A 24,070-nucleotide genomic window follows, 5' to 3' on the forward strand; every position below is an offset into this window, starting at 1 on the left:
TGAGATGGGCTGAGCATGTAGCTTAGTCAGGAGACTACTCACCAGCCACGCACCAAGCACCAAGCACCACGTGAACCTGGCATGGTGGCACAATGCCTGTAATCCCAGCACTTGGAAGGTGAAGGCAGGAGGAGCAGAAGTTCCTCATCCTCAGCAACATGGAAAGTTCTGAGCTAGACGGAGCGACAAACAGTAACAATTCATCTGTAACTCAGGGGACATACTGTTATTTTGTTCTACTGTGATTCTTAGGATTGAATAGTACAAAATGTATTCGGTGTTCAGAATAACACCTGACAGGTAGTGGATGCTCAGTGATGCCTGTTCCGATGTCACATGACTGTGTAGGGCATGAGCAAAGGGGCACGGACATGGGCAATGACTTGTGGTCAGATGGGCGGGGAGGCTCAGTCTGTCCATCAGTATCTGCATGGCCCACAGCCATGTGCTCAGCCTCTGTCCCAGATTCTTCTCTGTACAGTGGGTTAAGGATGACAGACAAGGGCCTAGCAAGATGGCTCAGCAGTTAAGGGCACTGACTACTTTCCCAAAGGACCAGGGTTCAATTCCAACACCCACATGGCGGCTCACAACTGTCTGTAACTCTAAGATCAGACACCGTCTCACAGACACACATGAAGGCAAAACAGCAATGCACATAAAACAAAATAAATTATTAAAAAAAAAAAAAAAGAATGACAGACAAGCAGAGGCAAGGACACAGAGTGAGTCGCTGTCCAGAGCTTGTCATGGAGAGAGCTGAGAATTCTCAAGAGCAGTTTTCCCCCACCTCATTCGTTGGGGGAAGAAACTGAGGTCAGGCAGGAAGAGTGACTTGCCTCTCTGGTCATATTGCAAAATATGGCAGTGCTGGGGTCAAACAGAGGTGAGAAATCCAGCTAATGCTCTCCCCTCTTTCACCTGCCTGTCATGAGCTTGTTTTCCCCTGGGCAGGAGGGACAGTGGTGAAGACACGGGGGTGGTGTGTACCAGGAAGTTAAATCATGTTGGCAATTAATCCACAGAGCAAAGTAGAGAGAATTGGCTTTGTGTCACTGAAGCTCAGGCTAGCTTCCCCCTCTGGGACACTGTGGTTTGCGGCCTCATTAGGGAAAACTGCTGAGTCTTCTCTTCCTATCCCACACCACCCTTTTCCTGTTGCGCTCCCGCTGCCCTTCTCAGTGCCCTTGTTGCTCGAGCGGTGGCCTCGCTGGCTCTGCAGTCAGCTATAGGCATCAGGGTAGGTCCCAGGCATTCATACTTCCAACATACCCAGATTTCTTTTGCCTAAGTCGCTTGCATAGATAGAGCACCCGCTGGCCAGGATCCAGGACCTGGGTCTGAGCCTCAGATCTTTGAGGCTGCCCAGAGCCTCTGTGGACAGTCTGGTGCATGCCTGTGAGGGCATGTATCGTGAGTGCTGAGCACAGTGAACCCAATACTGTGTTCCTCTCAGTGTACACAGCAGCCTTCAGTTGGGGGCTGAGGGGACGCCCACCCTGCAGAAGAAGAGATTGTTCATGTTCAGTTTATGTGGTACTGGGTATATGAGATTACAGGTATGAGCCAGCATGTTCAGTTTATGCGGTACTGGGTATATGTTACACATGCTAGGCAAGCACTCTACCAACTGAACTACATGCCTTGCTCTAAATGCCAATGATTGAGAGAAACTGCTAATGAGGAAAGCTTGGAGGATGGTAAGGTACCTACAGTCAGGGTTTGCCCAAGAGGACTCTAACCCAGCCTTGTGAGGAAGCCTCCTTCTGGCCCAGGTGAGCTGCAGTTGGTGCTGAGGTGGAATTTCTGTAGCTAGAAGCAGCCCCAGCTCCTCAGGGGGCACACACAGCACAAAGGCTAGGACAGGGCTCAGCCAGGCACTGGGAAGAGGGATGAAGGCAGGAATGGGGAGCACGCTACTGCATAAACTCTCCTGTTCAAGTAAGGGCCAGGGAGGCTGGGCGGAGATGCCGAAGGCATCCAGAGTCAGTAGCGCCATCAGTGCTGTGGCAGTCCCTGATCCAGTGCAGTATCTGACACATACCAGTGGCTAAAAAGTATGCCCCAGCTGGGCCTATAGCTCAGTTGAAAGAACGCCTACCTAGCGTGCATAAAGCCCTCAGTTCCAGCCCCAGCACCACATAAACTTGTTGTGAAGCTGAGGCAGGGAGATCAGAAGTTCAAGGCCAGCCTGAACTCCAGAGAGAGTTGGGAGACAACCTGCACTACAGGATACAGTGTCTAAAAGCAGCAACCCCACCCCCAATGTCCTGAACGTCTGAATTAAATCATTGCATGTGCACTGACCATGTACTATAGCTGGGGCACTGGGCTGGAGTGAGGCCAGTAGGGCAGAGCACTTCCTACTCAGCCCTCACTCTTGTGTTTCCACTAGCGAGTGAGAGATAGCGGGAGTTCTAAATGACGATCCCGTTACCGCCGTGGTTAAGTGCCACTGTAACAGGGGACCTGCTCTGCAATGGGGGAAGGAGCAGCCGACTGATGGATGGAGGCGCTGAAAGAGACCGTAGGTCACATTCAGTCTGTCCTGATGGTGAGTGGGACTCAGGGCGCCCAGCAGCCACGGGGGCTGAGTGGACGGTGGATGGCTACAAGACCAGGGCCTTTCCTTCCTGACTCATCTCCTCCTCCAGCAAAATACAGATACACATGAGAGCCCTCCTGTGAGTCCACCTGCCTAAGCTGGCTAGCAAAAAAGGCTGGGCGCATCTGTGAGCTCTGGGTCTGGCTGAGAGAGCACGAGAGAGACCCTGCTTCAGTGAATACGGTGACAGAGATAAGAGATAATTCCTGACAATCTCTGGCTTCCACGTGCATGTGCACATACATGCATGCACCCCCACATACACGCATGCATGTAAAAGACATGCAGACATACTCCTAGAAAACTAAAAAAAAGTTCATGTGGGCCCGGGCAGCTTCTCCGGCTGCTGCTTCCCGGAGACCCTCTGCTGAGCTCTGACAGGCAAGCGAGTGCACAAGCCCCCTCAGCCTGAAAATAAAGAACCCAGTCTCACCCCATTTCATACTGCCTCCTACCCACTGAGTGTATTTAAGGGGACCAAGAGATGAACCCTCACAATTCCCTCCTTCGTATAAGGGAGGGGCAAACCCCTTCCATCCTCTTTCTCCTTCCATGCCCAAAAACACTCATTAACCTCTTGACCGTTTCGAGGAGAAGGGATAATCGGCATAAGAGGCCCAGCTGTTGATTAATTTTCCCAAACACAGCCCGACTACAAAGCAGCATATTGCAGAGGAGAAAAAGCCAACAAACAACATTTGAACAAATTTCATAGAAGACATAAGTCATTAGGCACCGGGGTTGGAGTATCTCAGCGAGGCAGGCAGAAGGAGAGGTTTTGGCCTATCGGGAGCAGCAATGAGGGTTCCGTGCCACCAGAAGCTCTCTCAGCTCGGGTTCAGGATGTTAACTACCCACTCTGCATCTATAATTAACAGGCCTGAGAGAGGAGGAAGTCCACAGCCCCCTCCCAGAGCAGAATGAAGAGGCCTGGTAGAGGGGTGAGCAGCCCGCTGTGGGAGCCGGGACCAGATCCTGTAGGTGGAAGTGCTCATTTGTCAGAACAGCAGAACACACGGGCACTGGTGCATCTGGGTCCAGACTTGGGCACATCCTTTGATGTCCTACTGTTCTTGGCAGTGAATGCACTGTGCCAACAGACAGGCAGAGTCAGCCGCCAGGGACAGCCTTGTTCCGTCACCCACAGCAACATGAGGAGGTCTCCCAGAGACCTCCACTCCAGAAAACTGGGGATTCTTGAGCACAGCAGAGCATTTCAGGGCCAGTCAGTGATAAGCAGGGGTGGAGTTTATTTCAGAAAAGGGTTCAGTATAGGATTAAGCATGAGCATGCTAGACAAGCTCTCTCTCTCTCTCTCTCTCTCTCTCTCTCTCTCTCTCTCTCTCTCCCAGCACACACACCTTGCTGTCCTTTTCACTTTTAGCTTCGATATAGGGTCCTATCAAGTTGTCCAGAGTGTCCTTGAACTCACTCTATAGTTCAGGCTGGCCTTGAATTTATAATCTTCCTGCCTCAGCCTCCCAAGTAGCCAGGATTACGGGCTTGTGTCACCAGGCCCAGATTCTCCATTTTTTTCCCCTCTTAGGAATAAGTGAAAGTATTTGGAACATCGCTTGGCATAAGGTGGCCTTGCAGGAAATGGACCTCCTAGCCCCTAAGACTATGTACTTGGAATTTGACAGTTAAAGATGTGAGAAGGGGAATGAGGGACAAGCTCAAGGGGCTGACAGGAAAAGAGACAGGCGTTAGGGTTGGGCTTCTGCCCCCTGAGGACACATGCCTCCTCTATGGCCAGCCTGGCATGGTCCAGTTGCTGATAAACAGATCTCTCTGCTCTCGCTTCCTTCTGCTTAGATCCTAAGGGGCTTGCCATTTTCTCTGTAATTGTTATTATTTTTTACGTATGGGTGTTTTCCCTGAGTGTATGTCTATATACAACATGTGTGCCTGGTGCCCACTCTGACCAGGGTATCTACTGGATTCGCTGGAACTGAAGTTACAGATGGCTGTGAGTGTCCTCTGCAAGAGCAGTCAGTACTCGCGAGCTGGAACCACATCTTCAAGCTTGTGTCATATTCTTTTTATAAGATGTTTCCACAAATACTAAAGCTTGTATTAGGCTTAGTTATTTATTTTGTGGGACTAGGGGAGAGGATCAAACCCAGACTTGCACACTCTAAACAAATGTTCTGCCACTGGGTCAGCTCCCCATCCCTTATTAATTTTTTTTTAACTAAAGCGTTTTTAAAAATTATCTTTATTGCCAAGTGGTGGTGTTGGTAGTGGTGGCACACACCTTTAATCCCAGCACTTGGAGACAGAGGTAGGTAGATCTCTGAGTTCAAGGACAGCCTGAGTTCAAGAGCAAGTTCCAAGTTCCAGGACAGCCAGGAAAAAAATCTTGCCTCAAAAAGAAATTTATTTTTGCTAATGTGTATGGGTAGCCGTGTGTCTGTGAATGTGTGCCACGTGTGTGCAGGTGCTGTGGGGGCCAGAAGAGGTCATCAGATCCCTTGGAGCTGGAGTTACAGGGGGTTGATATGTTTGGTGTGGGTCCTTTGGAAGAGCCAAGCATGTTTAACTACTAAGCCATCTCCCCGGCCCCCTTCGATAGCACTTGTTTGTTTTATTTCATTTTTTGAGATGGTGTTGGGTATCCACCAGGAAAGATTGCTCAGCCGTTCGTCTATGCCAACAGCAAGTCTTCATTAGCTGGGACAGTGACTACACGGGGTATTTGGGATCCTAGTACAACACCTAGTCTTTCTCAGGGTGATCTTTTAAACACACACATGTTCTGGGTTGACATACTTCAGGTAACAAGAAGTGTGAGCCAGAAGTGAAACTGCAAAAGCCAAAAACGAGGTTGGCAGATTTAGAGACTTTCCCAGAACTGTGGACTTTGGTGGACGAGGTCTTGCTGTGGTAATGCTGGCTGTGTGCTGTTTTAGGACCTGCATTAGTACTTGCATTGAGTCAGTCGTGCTAAAGTCTGGGCCCTGTTACAAATACACAAACAGGGTCTCTTGCTGGCCTTGAACTCAATCTACAGTTGAGGATAACCTTGAACTTCTAATCCTCCTGTCTCCACCTCCTGAGTGCTGAATTCCAAGTGTGTACCACCATGCCCACTCTATGCAGTGCTGGGGATCGAACCTGAGGCCTGACGCACTCTACAGGGTACACAGTACCAAATAAGCTACGCACCCAACTTGTCTCCCAGGCCCCTTTAAACTTGTTCGCTCCTGAACACCCCAACCTGTACTGCTGTGCTGTCTTGCCCACATCAAGCTCCATCCTGGGCAGCCTTCATTCCCATCACCGCACCCCCACAGACTCAGAAGTCCCTGCTCCCAGCATGTCCCCTCTATCTTGCCCCCTTTAACTCCCTCCCACCCCCCTGACCCAGTAGCTACCATCACTGCCAGTACCCCCTGTATCACCCACATCTGTCCCTGGGGCTAGAAATCAGTGGCCCTTTGCCGAGCCTCTTTGTAGAACTTGGGCCTGGACAGCCAGCTCTCATGGGAGTCATGCCATTCTTGAACAGCAGATAGCTCGTGACTGACGAAAATGTAAGGCCCCCCCACAGGTAATTCTCTGGGTGCTCTCATCTCCTGAGCTTCCTGACCACTAGAGGCCATCCTTGTAGTGGCTCTCTGGTCACCTTCTGCCTGCCTAGTCATCTTTCCTGACCCCTTAGGGTTATCTTAGATCAGTATCCCCATGCCCCAAAATAGTCCCTGGAGAGTGGTTCATAGCTCCCAGTGACGTGATGAAGTAGCCAGCCTGGGGCTAAAGAGACCCTCCATTTTGAGTTCTATGACCTGGGCCGTCACATGACTTTCTCATGTCTTTGCTGTGTCATGGGAAGAATAGGCAGCAAAAGTTTGTGTCTCTGGGATGTGGTGAGAATTAATAGAGATGAAACACACTCGTGTGGGGTCCCAAGAGAGTACTAGTAAGCCATTGTCAGTGCCATCCACTTCCCTGAGGCACCAGCAAATGGGGACGGACTGTCTCTCTGTACATCAAGCTGGTGAGAATTAAAACAGACTGAAACCTTACACTGCACTGGCCAGTAAGCTCAGCAAGCTGGAAGTGGAGGCAGAAGGTTCAAAAGTTCAAGGTCATCCTCCGCTACACAGGGAGTGTGAGGCTAGCCTGTAATACAAGAGACACTGTCACACCCCACCCTCACTCCTCCCACTCCCCACCCCCTCAGCCCCCCACAATTCAACTGATGGGAGGTACCAGGATTGCTGTGAGCTAAAGCAGACTCCCAGGGTCTCATTCCCCCAGGGAATTCCCTGGTGTGCCGCCTGTGTCTCTCCCCCTCCCCTTGGCTTCTCCTTGAGTTCAAGCAGCCGGTGGCCTCCAGCTCACAGTCTGCAGTACCTCCTGGGGGCTCTAAGGAAGGATCGGTTTCCCGCTTGCTCACTTGCAGTTGGCAGAATCTGGTTTCTGACTGGAGGATCAAGGTCTCCATTATCTTGGGGGCTATACAAGGCTCAGCCTAGAGGCCACCATCTTCATTGTCTGTGGGTTCCCTTCTGCCATCTTCAAAGTCATCAGCCAAGTGGGGGATTTAGGTTATGTGTCTCTGATTTACCCTCTCTAATCACTTGATTTTAAGGACCCACCTCCATGACCCACGTTAGTTTCCCTGTCTCAAGGTCCTCTGTTACATCTGCAAAGTTCCCTTTTGCCATATAACAGAAGGGGCCAGGTGTGGTGCCTTTAATTCCCTCATCCCTCTTCTGCAGAGGCGAGCAGACCTCTGTGAGTTTGAGGGAAAACAGGGTTTGAGACTGTCTTGGAGGGAAGATGGGTGCTGGGGAATGAAAGCACGGGCTTGGGGGGGACATTACACTGCCTGCAAAGCTGCTCAGAGTGGGGGCTCCTCATCTCACACCCAGGCCCTCTTTGTGCAGGGAGAGGTGTGTGCGGTTCCCTGCCCTGCGGGGACCTATGGTCCCAACTGCTCATCTGTATGTAGCTGCAGCAATGGCGGCACCTGTTCCCCTGTGGATGGCTCCTGCACCTGTCAAGAGGGTAAGTTTTCTCCAGCTCAGTTCCCATGCTCACATGTGCCAACAGCTTGGGGTCTCAGGTGGGGCTACTCAAGCCCACCCGGCACCCAGGGCCAAAGAGTCTGCACAGTCCAGCCAAGGAGAACCACAGCCAGAACCAGAGCGGGCATGTGGGAGGTGACAGGGTTCTCTGAACCTGGACAAAGACTCACCTGGTGTGAGCTAACAGGTCTCTGTGGAGGCCTGGCCACCAGCAGAGGCCTGACGTATGCCAGGTTGTGTTGGCAGACACCCGTGGTCCTGGAACTTGGGATGCAGAAGTAGGAGACCCTAGTTCTGATGATCCTGGGCTACATAGGGAAGAGCTTCCTAAAACAATAACAAACACCTAAGGAAGGTCTAGCGGGGAGGAAAGGGGGGCTCCTGCCTCCTTCCCATTCTGCTCCCTCAGGAAGCCTGTCTGAAGGCTGCAGCCAGAAGGCCTGTAATCCTCAGGGTAGCCTCCTGGTTGAGGGAACAGAGGAGGTGGAGGTTCAGTCCTGGGGGCAGGAGCAGTGATAGGCTTTAGAATGGAGATGTGCTGCTGAAACCCCAGCCCTGGCCTAGGGGAACAGCACCACCAAAGCTGGTCCCTGTCCCAGGGGGCCCATCTGCACACAGCAGAAATGGTGTAAACCCCTGTTACAGGGATGGAGAATTAGGCTACTGTGCTGACAGTGAACGGAGCCTCTGGTGCTGGGGAAGTGAACAGGAAGTTATGCTGGGCACGGCGGACTGACACCCTCCGCCCTCTCCACAGGGTGGCAGGGCCTGGACTGCTCCCTGCCTTGTCCCAGTGGGACCTGGGGCCTGAATTGCAATGAGAGCTGCGTCTGTGCCAACGGGGCAGCCTGCAGCCCCTCTGACGGCTCCTGTGCCTGTACCCCAGGCTGGCTGGGGGACTCCTGCGAACTGCCCTGCCCAGTGAGTACCTCCCTTGGTCCCTTGTGCCTTCTGCTCCCTGTGGAGGTATGTGGTCCAGAGAAGAGCTCTGAGGCAGGAAGTAATAACCTCTTTGTGGCCTCCTTCTACCCTGGGCCCCAACCCTCCCATCTGTAGAATGGCCACGTGGGCAGAAGTGCTTTTGGTAAGTGCCATTGCTGCTCTTGGTGAGCAGACTGACTGGCAGTTATAAAGTCAAGCCCAGCAGAGTGGCTATTTCTGGGTAGTCGGGTCACTGTAACCGCTAAGGACAGAGCATGGAATCAAGTCATTCAGCAGCAAGCCCGACTCTTCAAGCACTGAGCATTAGGCTGCTAAACCACTGATGTGAGACTCAATATGGGCTCTGAGTTCAAATCCTGACTTTACCACATCCTGCCTCTTTGAGCGTGTTTCTCTAGCTGCTTCCCATTTTTAAAGAGGGAATAGGAGGAGCCATTCCAGAATCTTGGTGTGAGAATTAGGAGACTAGGGCAGACTGAGCACTTGAGACCTTGTGAGCATGTAAGAAATGAGGTTCCCATTTCCTTCCCCAGTGACAAAAACAGGCTATCCTCATTCCTTGTGTGTCACAAGGTGTACCACAAGTAACAAAGCATGTTATGTTTTGTTTTGTGAGATAGGCTCTCACACTCAACCCAGGCTGGTCCCGAGCTCATGGCAATTCTTCTGCCTCCACCTTCCAACTGCTGGGGTTACAGGCAATTTCTCCCTATCATGCCTGTCAAAAGCAACGTGCGCTTTAGTCTACAATTTTAATGACTACCTGGAGGCTATGTTGAAAGACAGAGCAGGCCCTCATCCCCCTCTCCTGTCCCTATTAATATGGCCAGATGATTGCTTGGGGAGACTTCATAGCCTGTGGTACCCAGTTACAAAGCACCATGGCTGTGCCCAATCCAGTCTCTGGGTTCTCGAGGAGCGGACAGACGTGTGTGACCCTCTAGGAGCCTGGGTTGATGGTTTTCCCTCCCTCTTCCCCACAGGATGGCACTTTCGGACTGAACTGCAGTGAACACTGTGATTGCAGCCATGCCGATGGCTGTGACCCTATCACAGGCCACTGCTGCTGCCTGGCAGGATGGACAGGTAACTGGTGCCCTGCCACTCACTGCCCAGGCCCTGCGAAGCCAGGCCCTTGGTTTTCCCTCCCTTCTCATGACTGTTCATCTCCTGTCGTTTTCTTCTCCACTTCATCTGCTCCCTTTCAGCCCGGGAAGGAGATGTTCATTAAAGACATATGTTGAAGCTCTGTTCTCAGGACAACACACCTCAGGGCTGACAGGTGCTCAGCCTGTGCACAGCGAACATGGCACTTCAGAAACTCAGTCCTTACATCTACCCATAGCCTCCCTCCCGCACTCGGACAAACCCTGCCACTTCTCTCCAGTCCATGGGTGCTACAGGACCACCTCTTATCTGGCCCACCTCCACCTCCTGGTCCATCTCATGCCCTCCATCCGCCCAGGTGAATCCACTCTGCACATGGTGACCAGTGGGAACCTCAGTTCCATGGCTCGATGGGACTCAGGTAGAATGTAAGGCCCTAGCCAGAGCCGGTAGTGCACTCAGGAGAGTCAGAAGTTCAAGGTCATCCTTGGCTACATTGCAAGTTTAAGGCTAGCCTGGGCTACCTGAGACCTTGTCTTGGAAAAAAACAAAAACTGTAACAACAACAACAAAAGTCAGAATTCTTGTCATAAGAATTCTGTGATGTGGGTCTGCCCAGTTCTTCTCTTCTGCCCTAGTTCTGTCACCCAATAATTCCAGATACTTCGGCCAAAGTTAACTATATTTACTTTTATTGAGGATAGATCACATTGTGTAGATGTGTCTAGCCTGGAACTTACTATTTATCCCAGTCTGGCTTTGAACTCCGTGAATTTCCTCCTGCCTCAGCCTTCCAAGTGTTGGGATTGGTTTTATAGGCATGTACCACCATGCCATCTCCTCCCTCCCCTTGACAGCTCTGTCTTAGCAACAAATCCCTTTTCTCTTCTTCATTTAAGGAGCCGGGCACGTGTTCTATCGGGGGTCATACCCCCAGCCCTGATAAGGCCTTCCCATATGCCAGGTTTCAAGCTGAAGGTTGTGTGTGCACTGCCCACCTGGGACCGAAGAGCCCCACTTAGGCATCCTGGTGACCTACACCCTTCCTCTGTAGCGCTCACCACAACTGGCCTTGGACTTTGTTTGGGTGCCGGGTTCTCTAGTGGTCCTAGGTAGAAATCTGCCTTACTCACCCCTGTACCTGCTGTCTGCCACAGCTAAGAAAAGGAAACCAGGTAACTGAGAACAGAGCTCCAGCCAGATCGCCAGGGCTTGTGAATTTGCACAAGTCCTTTACCTCACATGGCCTGAAGCCTCCGTCCACAATGCACAGACAATGGAAGCCTTGCAAGGAACCTTGGGCCCACTCTAAGTTTCAGAGAAGGGCACTGTTAAGAGCTCAGCCCCTGACACAGTGGTCAGTGACAGAAAGCTGCAGGGAGCTGTCAGCAGCCATGCGTGTGTCAGTGACCACTGGCTGATCCCACCGGTTTCCAGCTGTGGAAATTCGCAATATTCATTCTGTAGGACTCTCCCCACCTTTATGCTGAGAGCTGAAGGCCGGGGACACTCCTCTACAGCAATAGTTCTCAACCTTCCTAATGCTGCAACCTTTCTAAAGGCTGGCATGTGCCACCATGCCCGGCTGCTGCAACCCTTTAATACAGGTCCTCATTGTGGTGACCCCAAACATAAAATTATTTTTGTTGCTACTTCATAACTAATTTTGCTACTATTATGAATCATAGAAACCTGTATTTTCCAATGGTCTTCAGTGACCCCTGTGAAAGGGTTGTTTGAACCCCCAAAAGGTGGTGACCCACAGGTTGAGGTCCACTGCTCTATAGCGTATCAGATTGCAGTCCCCTACCCTGCCAGCTATCCTGCAGTGAGAACCAAGACCCCCGCTGTGAACCAGCCTTCTCACTGTCCCCTACACTGTCAGCTACAGCCTTAAGTTTTCATTGCTTTAATTTTGATAGAGCTGATCTCATTTTAATGACATCCACTTTAATGACAATGCTTAAAAATCCTGGCTTTTATAGACAACTTAGCAAGGCCTCTGCTGGTTCCAAAGCCCATTTCTCCAAAGGTGGTTCTAAAGGCTTCTCAAACAGGTGATTGATGTTCTAAGATTTGTCATGCAGAGGGAGGCCAGGAAGACAGGGAGGATGAGAGACAGAACCTGGGCCTCCCATACAGTGAGACCCCTTCTTCTTCCTCCCCAGAAAACCCTGCTCACCTCTCCATCTGGCTTGGGCTTATCCTCTGGCCTCTCATGTCAGTTAGCATCATGTCTTATTTACCTTGCTCTGAACATAATAGGTGCTCACAGAATGCTTCTTGAAGTCCATTGGAAAACCTCAGCCTGTGTGACCACACATGGAAAGCTTAGAGGTGATTTGCTCTGGCTCTTATACCAGAGCTGAGGCGCTATCAGGACATTAGTGTCGACATAGGGGAGGCCCAGGCCACATTTTTGGGAGAGGGCATTCACTTAATGGGTAAGTCACCTGTTTGTGTGCTTTTGAGACAGGATCTCCCGTAGCCCAGGTTGTCTCAAATGTGCTATGTAGCTAAGGATGGCTTTGATCTCCTGAATCTGCAGTATTACAAAGACGCCCCAGGTGGTGCCTCTGCTGTGAGGAGGCAGGTCAGCAGGCACGGATTTCATGAAGCCATTGCCCTCTTTTTCACATCCCTGGCGGGGGGTGGGGGGGGTGGTAGGAGCCAGGTGTATGAAGGAAACAGCTGTAACAGGTAGGTTCAGATGTTTACACCCCTGGGCAGACAGGCAGGAAGGCTTCCAGAGAAAGGCTTGCTGCTGTGTGATTGCTGGCTCTTAGTATGGGTTCCTCAGTCTACCCATTAGTACATGGGGGAGGGTGTCCTGAGAACTGAGGCTGGGGTGCTCATCTTCCAGGTAGAAACGGGAAGGACTTTTGAGCTTGTTTCCATTTTCCAGAGAGAGAGAGAGAGAGAGAGAGAGAGAGAATGAACGTGAAATATACACGCATGCGTATATGAGCTCATGTGGAGAGGATGCGTGTGTATGCACACGCGCATAGAGGCCTGAGGCTGCTGTCTGCGTCCTCCTCACTTCCTCCTCCACTGTCCTCACTGACAGGGTCTCTTGGTCACATGAGAGCTCACCCATGTGACTAGTCTCACTAGTCAGCTTGCTCGGGAAATCGAGTCTCCACTTTCTGAAGCTGGAACAAATGAGACGGTTGTGGCTGTCATGGGGGTGCTGGGAATCACACCTGGATGCTCTTAACCTCTGAATCACCTCTCCAGCCCTCCACTGCATTCTGCACCATACGTGGTCTCCACGTGATAGGAAGGACGTGGGGAACACCATACCTTGGTTGGTAGAATGCTTACCTGCCATACAAAGAGCTCTGGGTTTCATTTGTTTTGTTTGTTTTTGTTTTTTTGAGACAGGGTTTCTCTGTGTAGCCTTGGCTATCCTGGAACTCGATCTATAGACCAGACTGAGCTCAAACTCATAGAGATCTGCCTGCTTCTGCCTCTCCAGTGCTGGGATTAAAGCATGCGCCACCACCGACCGACAGGCAAGGTAGCCAAATCTTTAAGTAGTGTCCTGACCCCCTTACCCAAGCTCCAGTCAATCTATAATCGCCTCCTATTTCCCGATTTGCCTCTCAACCCCCTGAAACTCCACAGGAGAGACTGTATCAGCAAGGGAGCTGGGGGGGGAGCGATGCACTTGTCACATTCTTGTGGACAAGTGAGAGTGGACAAGCTCTCCCTGGGGAGAAGGTACTACCCATTTCTCGGGGAGTAACACCTGAAGCCCCATACCCTCAACCTCCAGCACAAGAAGGGAGCACATCCCTGGCATCCAATGGAGTGGCCAGCAGCACCCCTCCCCGGCTCCCTACCCTAGCTGCCCACCCGTGTCCCCTCCCTCTCCTGCAGGTGGGCCTGCAGAGTCGAACCTCCTCCAAATTGGTCCCTCTGCAGTCCTTCAGACAGGGTCTTCTTCCCTCTGTGTTTCGCTTTCTCACAGTCCCTCTCCCTGTAACAAGGCAGACATGACTTTTAAACTAATCCTGTGCTGCCTGGAGTCTCTGAAGCTCGCCTTCCAAAGACCGGCTGGTCTCCTGGGCCTGGTCCAATCACCTAGCGCACACATGCCAGACTGGAGGCTGCTCTGCCTGGAAGGAACCCCCACCCTGGCTTTTTAAAATTCCTTCTTAGCCTCCAAGCTGAAGTCATCTCAGCTAAATATTCTTTGAGCTCAGGGGGCCTGTAGATCTTGCTCCCTCTTTTATTGACATATTCCATCCATTTCCCCATAGGCTGCTGTTTGTCACACTGAGAGTCGTTTATCAGCATGTTTGGGGTACAGCTAGCATTTTTGGTTTCTTTTATACATGTGTATATATGGGATATAAAGTATGTATTATATGTATGTGTGTGTGTGTGTATATATAGAGAAAGAGAGGGAGGGGGGGAGAGGGAGGGAGAGAGGGTGGGAGGAAGGGAGAGAGGATAAATGAATGTGTAAGTATGATACACTGGTATTACCTGTGCCACAGTGGCGGTCAAAGGGCAACTCCTACTTCTACGTGGATTTCAGGGATAGCTTAGGTCACCAGGCTTTTGCACCAAGTTCTGTTACTGAGATAAGCCTCTCACTGGCCCAACATGCTCTTGATGGCAGCTCAGCTATGAAGGTGGAGGCACCCTTCCTCGTCAGGTGCCACCATCTCCTCTCTAGCTGGGTTCGTCAAGCCTGTTACAGATCTGTCCTTGTACTGTGTTCAATTCTAACCTATACTGCCTTCTTTTGTCAATTGCTCTCTGTTCTTTGCTTGGGCAGTTCCTTTGTCTTTGAGGACTCTGGAAGGGCATCACCTCCCGCTAGAAGCCCTCCCCACCAGCCCCACCTCTGCTGGTTCTCCTCCATCTTCCTCCTGCCCTCACCCCTTCCCACTGACCTGCCTCTGTGTCTGGTCCACAGGCATCCGCTGTGACAGCACATGTCCTCCAGGTCGCTGGGGTCCCAACTGCTCAGTGTCCTGCAGCTGTGAGAATGGAGGTTCCTGTTCTCCAGAGGACGGAAGCTGCGAGTGTGCCCCTGGCTTCCGAGGACCCTTATGTCAGAGAAGTAAGGCTAGGCCCCCGCCCCAAGGACTTCTGACTTCCCATCTACCCTACCCCTCCTAGTCAGAAGTAATGCTGGCCTGTGGAGGGCTGCCTACAGGAGCCAGGCCATTCTTTTCACTCTATTTTGTGCCTTCCTTCCCTGTACTGGCTATTCTGTCCCCAAGTCCACAGCCCAGCTTCTCAGTACAATCAGGACAAGCCCACAGTTCCTCTCTTCAATAGGGATGAGCCTCCAGGTGTGAGGAGCCCCCATTTTCAAGGAGCCTCTTCGCTGGGATGGGGGACCAGAGAAGTGGCTAAGCCAGCTGCTCCTACAAGCTTCTGACCAACATCTCCCCTCCAACACCCTCAGTCTGCCCACCAGGGTTCTACGGCCATGGCTGCGCCCAGCCTTGTCCTCTCTGCGTGCACAGCAGCGGGCCCTGCCACCACATCAGTGGCATCTGTGAGTGCCTGCCAGGATTCTCTGGAGCCTTGTGCAACCAAGGTACCCCCAACTGGTGGAGCGGCCAGGGCAGGGAACAAAGGGGCAGAAAGAAGGAAGGGTTCAGGAATTTCTCTTCCTATGTTGTTGGGAACTGAATAGCATGTATATGGAATGAGAAGAAAAAAAAAATCACTGCTGCTGAAAGGACAAGCTCAAAGAGGTTAAATGCCATGTCTGTGGTCTCACAGCTAGCAAGTGGCAGAAATGAATACAGACTCCAATATTCTGCTAAAAAAAAAAATGAGAATATAGCTGGGTGTAGTGGCACATGCCTTTAATCCTAGCACCCAGGGAGGCAGAGGCAGGTGGATCTCTGTGAGTTCAAGGCCAGCCTGGTCTACAGAGTGAGTCCAGGACAGCCAAAGCTACACACACACACCCTGTCTCAAAAAAAAAAAAAAAAAAGAAAAGAAAAGAAAGAATTTGGGAGGCTGAGACAGAGGATTACATGGATTACATGTTCAAGGCCAGCCTGGGCTACTTAACAAGATTCTTTAAAAAAACCAAAACCAGGCCTGAGGAGGTAGTTCAGCTGGTAGAGTGCTTGTCTAGAGAGCATGTGGCCTTGAGTGTGTCCCCAGCACTGCATAGCCCAGGAGTGGTGTCATATAGCCAGAGCCCAGCACTCAGGAAGGAAAAGAAGATAGAGAAGTTCAAGGTCTTCTTCAGCTACACGGAGTAGAGAGAGAGTTAACCTGGGCTACACGAGACTGTCTCAAAATAAGTATATGAATAAGTAAAGTATAAGTATATGTATAAGTAAATGAATAAAACGTGGGAACATGAAATGAACATAAGTACCTTGGGAGTGGCATTGAGCTAGGGCTGTGTGGGATGCCGGGCAGTAAAGGAAGATGGCCACGGCCCAGCCTGCCATCAGCTCCGCCCCCTCAGGTCAACAGCAGTAATTGCTGCCACACACACTTCTCAGCTTACGCCCGGAACCCTCCCCAGCAACAACTTCAGGCCTCCAGGCGCTGCACAGGCCATGCTCAGGGGGCAACGAAGCTTGCTGTAGTGTGCTCCCCCAACCAGCTAGTTTTTTGGGGTAAACATCTGCCTTGAGGTAGTTGCATGGTCCTCTGCTATGACATCAACACTATGGGCAAAAATCATTCGCTCCCTCTCCATTAGGTACCATGGGAAGATAAGGGCGGGCCCCAGCTCATGCCACCCACTGCTCCACGGGTGGCTCCTTAAGCCTAGGTCAGTGTGATGCTCAGGGATGGTCCAGGGATTCTGCAGGCTGGAGAAAATAAGCTGGGCATGCTAATATAGAGCAGCATGGAATGGACAGAGGATGCAGCAACTAAGGATGGGGACAGGGCTGGAAGGCAGATGAGGGATTCCTTCGAATGCTTTAGAGTGTGGCCTGGCTTGGATACCAACTGGTCCATAAGAGTGAAGGGATTTTTAGAATAAGGTGAACTAAGAGCTAAAGGCAACTTCAAAGTCACCAAAGCAAGAATCTCCACTGGCCTGTGCTTAAATACCTCTCCTAAAGAAGAGCTCACTACTTCCAGGGCAGCCCATTCTTTTGGTATGTCATAGCAGCCGAGCTGGGCTATTTTTAATATGCATGACTAGAGATGTTTGACTCTATGATGCGCTGAGGTCATGAGAAGCTTGGGCCCCTGGGAAACATATGTGACAGTTTCATTTGCTTCCAGCCCTCTTAGGATGGTTTAATCACCACCTGACAGGCTGAGGTTTATTTATTAAACATAGGAGACCCAGCTGTCAATAGAACCAGGCCCAGTCTAAATTAGGAGCTATGAAGCCCAAGAAGGAACCCTCACAGCCCAAGTCATCTGATTTATTGCCCACTGGCCTAATGAGTATTTTCCACATATAGATCTAATGGAGTCTGCTATTAATGGCAACTGCCCTGGTTAAGTCTCAAACCTTGTAAAAAATTGAACTGACACTTTCTAATGACTGGCTTTCCAGCAAGTTACAAATTACAGACAGTGCTCCCCCAGAATCATTAAACATAGATTAAATATAACCCAATGTTTTCTTTTCACCAGCCCCCTCCTCCCCTTCACATGCCTGGCTCTTGATTCAGCTAAGAAGTCTCACAATTAATGCATTAGACCAATCACATTAGGGGCTCTGCAGGTGAATTTGTATGCCTCGTGAAGGGGGAAGACTTCAAAGACAAGACTGCCTTGTTAGAGCAGTTCAGAGTTGTGGGGTGAAGGCTGGTAGAGCAGCTCCAGCCCTCTGCTCCCCACCAAGCTGGAGAGTCCTTTGGCTCAGTCAACAGAGAGGGTGCAAGATGGGGCTCAGAAGAAAGCATCTGCCAGAGGCATGGAGGAGGCGGGGCAATGTGCAGTTTAGGAGTTTGAAGAGAGAGCCTGAGCAGCAAACAGAAGGCCAGAGACTTGCCTGGGAATTCTTTCCCAGGCACAGAGCCCAGATCAGTCAGCCTACCTGTGGCTACTAACCAAGGCCTGAGGCTTGTGTCCCATCTTGATGAGGAAACATATCTAGGGGTTGAGGTGGAAAGCGAAGGCCTTTGTTAAAATGTCTGCAGCTAGGAAAACAGTAGAACTTCTTTACTGTGTAACTGGACAGACAGCTAACTCTTCCTATGTGTCAAGGGAATTCAGTGGTAGTGAGAGCAAAGATGAAGGCATTATCAAGATTAAGTGAACTTAATATTAGTATTTGTAAAACATTTTGACCAGTTTCTGGTGCATGTAAATACTATGTGTATTTGCTGAGTGCATAACAAAACTGGGACCTAAACCCAAAGCTTCAGGCAGAGTTGGGTCCACTTGCTTTTACCATCTGTCCCAACCACTAGCTATGTCCACAGAGGTATAGACTACACTTATATCCTCGCCACCGGGTGCCCACAGTCAGGCTGGGGAAGGGTTGTGTGGGAGACAAGGTAGAAGAAAGATGATGGCATCCTTGGTTTGAGACCAAGGGAAGCCACTTTCCTCCAAGAAATCAATACCTACCCCATGGGGGTCGGAGAGATGGCTCAGAAAGTGAACTACCCACTTTTTGCTGAGTTCACTTTCCAGTACCTATGTCAGGCAGCTTACAACTGCCTCTAACCTCACATCCAAAGGCTCTGATGTTCTCTTCTGGCCTGCACAGGCACCTGCTCACATGTGCACATATTTGCACACAGACACATTAAATAAATATTTTTTTTAAATAAAAATATTCCTGGTCCTCTGCTGATCATAGTAGAGCCTTCTAAATGGTTCCAACTCCTGAAGCCCACTTCCTCAGTGTTCACTGGTCAGGTACAGTAGAAGATGAGACCACATTTCCTGCCCTTGCAAAACTTAGGCCAGAGGACCTAGAAAAGAGAGAGAAGGCCCTAGTGGCTTGAGTGCCTGCTGCCTCTCCAGGCATTGTAGGGGACACCAGAAGGGCCAGGACTCAGGCTTGCCTGGCCTGAAACAACTGCCAAGTCTCAGTAACAGGCGAATTTGAGGAAGAAGCTACCTGAAGCCTCAAATAGGAACATAACCACACAGAAGAGAGATGGGTGGACCAGCTAGGACTAAGCCCAAATAAGTGGCTTGGAAATGATATACATTGTTTAATTTACATACTAAGAAAACCAAAAAAGATCCAAAGGTAGGCTGCTGGGGAACAGTAGGGTAGCTGACAAGGATGCCAGCCTTAAGGCTTGCTTCATCTTATTGTTCCAAGGGAGGTGACACTTAAGATGAGTCTTACAGGCAGGGAGGGCATCCACGGCTAGACTTACAGGTCAGGAGAATTTAGAAGGCACTAGCCAGAGCACAGAAGGGCCTGGAATGCCCTTAGAGGCGGTTGTGTGGTCCAGTAGCCTGTGTGTCTGGGAGAATAGTCAGGCTAACCCAGGGGAAAGCAGAAGGCTGGAAGGTAGCCTAGGAATGCTCAGCTCAGAGTCCAGAGATGCCATCCCCATCTTACCCCTTCCTACCTGTGAGACCCAAGACAGCTGACATCCCCTCTATGGGCCTCAGCCTGTTGCTGTCAAAGGAATCAGAAGAGGCACCTCTTGGGGTGCTGCGGTGGGAGCAGGAGCACTCTCTGAGATGGAGAAGGGCAATACCTGCCACTGTAGATGTTGGGTCCCATCCAGATCATGCCCAGGATGGTCATGGCTGGGGCCTAGGGAACTCTTGGGGTGCAGCTGTGTGGGTGGTGGCTCTTAGAGTATGGGAAAGAAGGCTGGTGCCAGGCTTCCCCTATGCCCACAGTGTGTGCTGGAGGGCACTTCGGGCAGGACTGTGCCCAGCTCTGCTCCTGTGCCAACAATGGGACCTGCAGCCCCATCGATGGTTCCTGTCAGTGTTTTCCTGGGTGGATTGGCAAGGACTGCTCACAGGGTAAGCTTCTGCCCCTGCAAGTGCTCTTCTCCCTGCCTTGGTCCTCCACCCACAGGGCTGAACTCTCCTGCACACAAGAACATCCACCCAAGACCCATTTATTTATTTGTATTATTTCTCTGTGTATGTGGTGTGTGTACCAGTGCCACAGCATGTTTGTGGAGGTGAGAGGCCAACTCTGTAGTGTTAGTTCCCTTCCAGGGATTGAACTCAGGTTCACCACAGGCTCGGGTGGCAAGTCCCTTTACCCACTGAGCCATGTCACTGTTCCCCTACCCTGAAAGTCCCATTTCGTTCTACAATGAACTTGATGAGTTACTGGGACTGACCACGGGTGTTGCTACTGCACGTATTAAAGGCATCAGTACTGTCAGTGCCATTAATGCTGTGAATCCTAAGAAATTCATACTCCATTAGCAGCATATGCATGTAGAAGCAGCAGCCTGAATATAGACAGGGAGGAGGGAACGAGGCTGGCATGCTGGAGTTTGTCGGTGGCAAGGCTAGGACAGCCACTTCTGGAAGAATCAAAGTACCCCGTGGGATGGCCCCTCTGAACAAAGTCCTGAGAATCCTAAGCCTGAACACAGTGCTACAGTCTGATACCAAGGCAGCAACCCCTTCCTAAAGGGAACCCAGGCTTCAGCCTATGACATTCCTTGTCTGATGGGTGAGAAATAGCCAGTACCTATAAGGAGGTCCCAGTTTAATAGCTAGACCTTGGGGATTCCATTCTGGGGGGAGCCACAGGCTCATTCCTTAAACAGTACAGGAACCCAAAGAGACAGTCCCTGGCCCCTTGTGGAGAAGTCAGTGACCTTGATGTTACTCTACCCCTATCCCTGTAAAAGTCTCTAAATACGGAGGTGCAGGAGACCTTGGAGCAGGCTGCCTTAACTCACCTAAGACTAGCGTAGGTCTCATAGCAATCCTAGGGTATGAGGTCAAGAGGTGATCTGAGAGTCTGAGACTAGTGTATAAAGTCCCCTAAGGCCAAGTGGTGCCCTTCTGGGTCCATTTCGGTGTTCTGGCTCTGATGTATACCCGCCTCCCCTCCCTTTCCTCCTGCTTCTCTCTGCCCTGCCCTCCCCCTCTGCATCGCCCCACCCCCCACAGCCTGCCCACCTGGGTTCTGGGGCTCTGCCTGCTTCCATACATGCAGCTGCCACAACGGGGCGAGCTGCAGCGCCGAGGATGGGGCCTGCCACTGCACCCCTGGCTGGACTGGACTCTTCTGCACGCAGCGTAAGCCCTGCCTCCCAGCCTCCTAGCCACTCCCAGTCATATGCTGCAGCCTACTGGCCATTTTTCGAATAGTCCTGGCTTGCAGAGAGGGAGGGAAGAGGCTGGTTCCGGGACCAGCCACACATCAGAATTATCCAAAGTTCTGAAAGGCTATACGGTATTCCAGCAATCAACAAAAATCAGACCCTAGGACCATGGGGAAGAAATCCCAGGGCTGCACACCAAAGAGCCCAGAGCTTGTCCTCTGCTGCTGAGGCCCTAGTTGCATGGTTCACCTTGCCCCTACCCTTCACCCCTTTAGCCTGAGGCTCAGTGGGTATAGATGGCTCTGCGGGCCTCAGTAGCCTTTATCCCATGCTGCAGAGGACGCAGAAGACAAGCCTGGTCGCAGCAACATCTCTGCGGTTCCCCTGAGGCCAAAGCAACTGTGACCTGTGGTCTTATTGCAGGGTGCCCCACAGCGTTTTTTGGGAAGGATTGTGGGCACATATGCCAGTGTCAGAACGGAGCCAGCTGTGACCACATCACTGGGAAATGCACCTGTCGAACAGGCTTCACTGGGCGCCACTGTGAACAGAGTAAGCTGCCCCAACCCTGTTCCTGGCATTTAGGCTGGGCTTCTGCCTATTGTGGGGAAAACTGCCTCCTTCAACCCCTACCCCATCCCCAATCCAGGGCATTGTGGCTCCTGTACTCCAGATTTAGAGGACAACTTACCTCTCTCCACTTTAGATAAGCAGGAGTGTAATGGGCAGAGCAAGGAGGGACCAGAGGAAGGCAGGATTTTCTGGCTCTTTAGAGTTCAGGAGGTAGAGCAGGTGAGGCCTGCCTTCTTCTGCGCCTACGTGCTCTGACTCAGGGTGATGTGCCCTTCCCATCCCCAGCTACCTATACATAATGGGCACTCCAGTTCAACAGACTTCACTGTGGGTGGGACAGAACCATCCTGCTGCCAGGAGCTTCCCCACTCGGAGTGGGAGGGGTGGAGTGTGGTTGTGTCTTACTACTTGCACTCTGCATGCCATACAGGATGTGCCCCAGGAACGTTTGGATATGGGTGTCAGCAGCTCTGTGAGTGCATGAACAATGCCACTTGTGACCATGTCACTGGTACCTGTTACTGCAGTCCTGGATTCAAAGGAATCAGATGTGACCAAGGTAACATACAGGTGTTAATGTCTGGACAGGGGTAGAAAGGGCCCCATAATTGGTGGCTTCAGAGTTCTGACCAGACCAGTTGGGTTTTATGACACTACTTTTTATTCATAGTTGGGAGCCTCAGTTCACAGCTTCTCTGGGAACTTCCCTATGAGCTAGAGAAGGGTGAATCACAAGCTAGTACTGGGAAAGGCCACCAACCGAGCTATGTTGGAACATTTGCCAAGTTTGACTTCTGCCACTCCCTTCTGGGTGTCTCTGGGCAGATCATTTCCTTTGCTAGGCCTTTCACTCCACATTCAATTGAGTAGATGTTAACCTTTGTCCAAAGGGCTCAAATTGACTCTAGCTGTATACCTAGGTGGCAGCCCATGGGACAGCTGAGGGGATCAAATTGAGGCAATTCAAGAAAGGCCTTAGCACAGTGCCAGGCATGTCTGAGCACTCTGTAAATAGCTTCTCATGTGAGATCCTGTGCAGACTTGGGAGGCTTTTGTTGGTTCTAGAAGAGGGGAGAAGACAGCTCTGAATTACCTGCATTAGACCTTACTTTGCAGTGTGAAGTTAAGTCGCTGAGGGAAATGCAGCATTTGCCTCCGTGGTGATAGGCAGCTCTCTTCAGCCAGCAGCAGAGCCAGGGAGAAGTCCAGCTGCTGCCCAGCTAGAGAACAAACCTTCACCAGGGCAGCCATAGAGGGACCTAACCACACATGTATAATCAAGAGGTGTCTTGGGGCAGTAACAGGCAGTCACTAATAGGCAGTCCCAGAGCTTCCAGCTGTCAAGGCCAGTCTATCATTTGGTGCTTAGGACTCCCTGGGGAAGCTGAAGTTATTGTCCGGATGGATGTTCTATATCACATAGTTGGTAAAGCAAGAGGAGTAGCTAAAGCCAGTTTTTCCTGACTGAATTACCGGTTGGGCGAATCTACAAGTCACCTAACCTTGGTGACTCAGTTTATTTATTTTTTCAACCATGTAGAAAGGGTGAATAATTAGTTCCCTTTTTGTAGGTCTACCCACGATAAAGCAAGTGACTTTAATTCATGTATGGATCTGAGTAAAAATGTCCTGTAAGCATTTATTTTGCTTCACACCTAAACCACATTTTCTTTGTATAACCCTGGGACTTGATCCCCTTTCTGGAATTAGAAAACTGTGAGTGTTGGAATTAGGCAGGGATGAAGGAGCAAAGTCAGGATGGAAGCATACTGGGGTCAGGCCTACCTCTGACTCAGGTCTGCCTTTGCCCTCAGCTGCCCTCATGATGGACGAGCTGAATCCCTACACCAAGATCAGTCCAGCTTTGGGAGCAGAGCGGCACTCAGTGGGTGCTGTCACAGGCATCATCCTTCTGTTGTTCCTGGTTGTGGTGCTGCTGGGCCTTTTTGCCTGGCGACGGAGGCGACAGAAAGAGAAAGGCCGTGACCTGGCTCCCCGTGTCTCCTACACCCCAGCCATGAGGATGACCAGCACAGACTATTCTCTCTCAGGTCAGGCTATGACCCAGCATCTCTTCTTCACGCATACAACCCAGCAGGAAGCACGTGGTCTTCCCAGGAACATCCATATTCTTGGTTCAGCATGGGTGGTTATACCTGCAGACAATGGGGGTGAGAGAAGTCTGTGGCGCTCCCAGAGGGTGTTGCTTCCTGAAGCCCAAGCTCCTAGCAACTAGGGCTGGGTGCCACCCACTATTTTCCCAACCTCCTTACATGGCTGTGCCTATGGGAACATGCAAAGTAGTAGCTTTTCTAAGCAACCCAGAAAATGGTTCTCCAGTGTGAAGCCTGAGCACCTTGGCAAGCTGTGCCCTATCCACTTCTGCTTTCCCTGGGAGAGCCTAAGGCCATTCCCAAGGAGTGCCCAAGGAGGCTAGTGTCAAAGGTGGTGCCTCACTTAGGAGAAGTCTGCAAGTTTAAGAAGTGTCCCTCTGGCAGATGTGCCAGAGCCCTGTGTGCCCAGATATGGTATCCTGCGGTAGTCTGTGTGAAGCATGTATGGAACTGCACCAGATCCTTTCCCTCCTGGAAACTGGAACCTTAGTTTGGTTAGGTCTGCCCTGTTGA

At 51.1% G+C, this 24,070-nt stretch overlaps 1 protein-coding gene across 20 annotated transcripts in view; it reads left to right on the forward strand.

Annotated features, from left to right (window-relative positions):
* The window catches only part of Megf11 (multiple EGF like domains 11), a 313,387-nt gene that overhangs the window by 276,252 nt on the left and 13,065 nt on the right, over nucleotides 1-24,070 (forward strand). For 10 of the 20 annotated variants that reach the window (XM_055597197.1, XM_055597173.1, XM_055597183.1 and 7 more), the window contains exons 11-20: nucleotides 7,501-7,621; nucleotides 8,399-8,562; nucleotides 9,567-9,669; nucleotides 14,621-14,767; nucleotides 15,119-15,253; nucleotides 19,471-19,599; nucleotides 20,716-20,844; nucleotides 21,294-21,422; nucleotides 21,874-22,002; nucleotides 23,258-23,494. In XM_055597197.1, coding sequence (XP_055453172.1) covers nucleotides 7,501-7,621; nucleotides 8,399-8,562; nucleotides 9,567-9,669; nucleotides 14,621-14,767; nucleotides 15,119-15,253; nucleotides 19,471-19,599; nucleotides 20,716-20,844; nucleotides 21,294-21,422; nucleotides 21,874-22,002; nucleotides 23,258-23,494 — 1,423 coding nt within the window. Of the gene's footprint in view, nucleotides 1-7,500; nucleotides 7,622-8,398; nucleotides 8,563-9,566; nucleotides 9,670-14,620; nucleotides 14,768-14,988; nucleotides 15,019-15,118; nucleotides 15,254-19,470; nucleotides 19,600-20,715; nucleotides 20,845-21,293; nucleotides 21,423-21,873; nucleotides 22,003-23,257; nucleotides 23,495-24,070 lie in introns of those variants that run through there. The other 10 variants (XM_055597227.1, XM_055597192.1, XM_055597257.1 and 7 more) reach the window with 4 other exon arrangements.

The sequence above is a fragment of the Psammomys obesus genome, unplaced genomic scaffold, assembly GCF_907164565.1.
Source record: "Psammomys obesus unplaced genomic scaffold, mPsaObe1.curated_primary_1811, whole genome shotgun sequence".
Taxonomy (NCBI): Eukaryota; Metazoa; Chordata; class Mammalia; order Rodentia; family Muridae; genus Psammomys; species Psammomys obesus.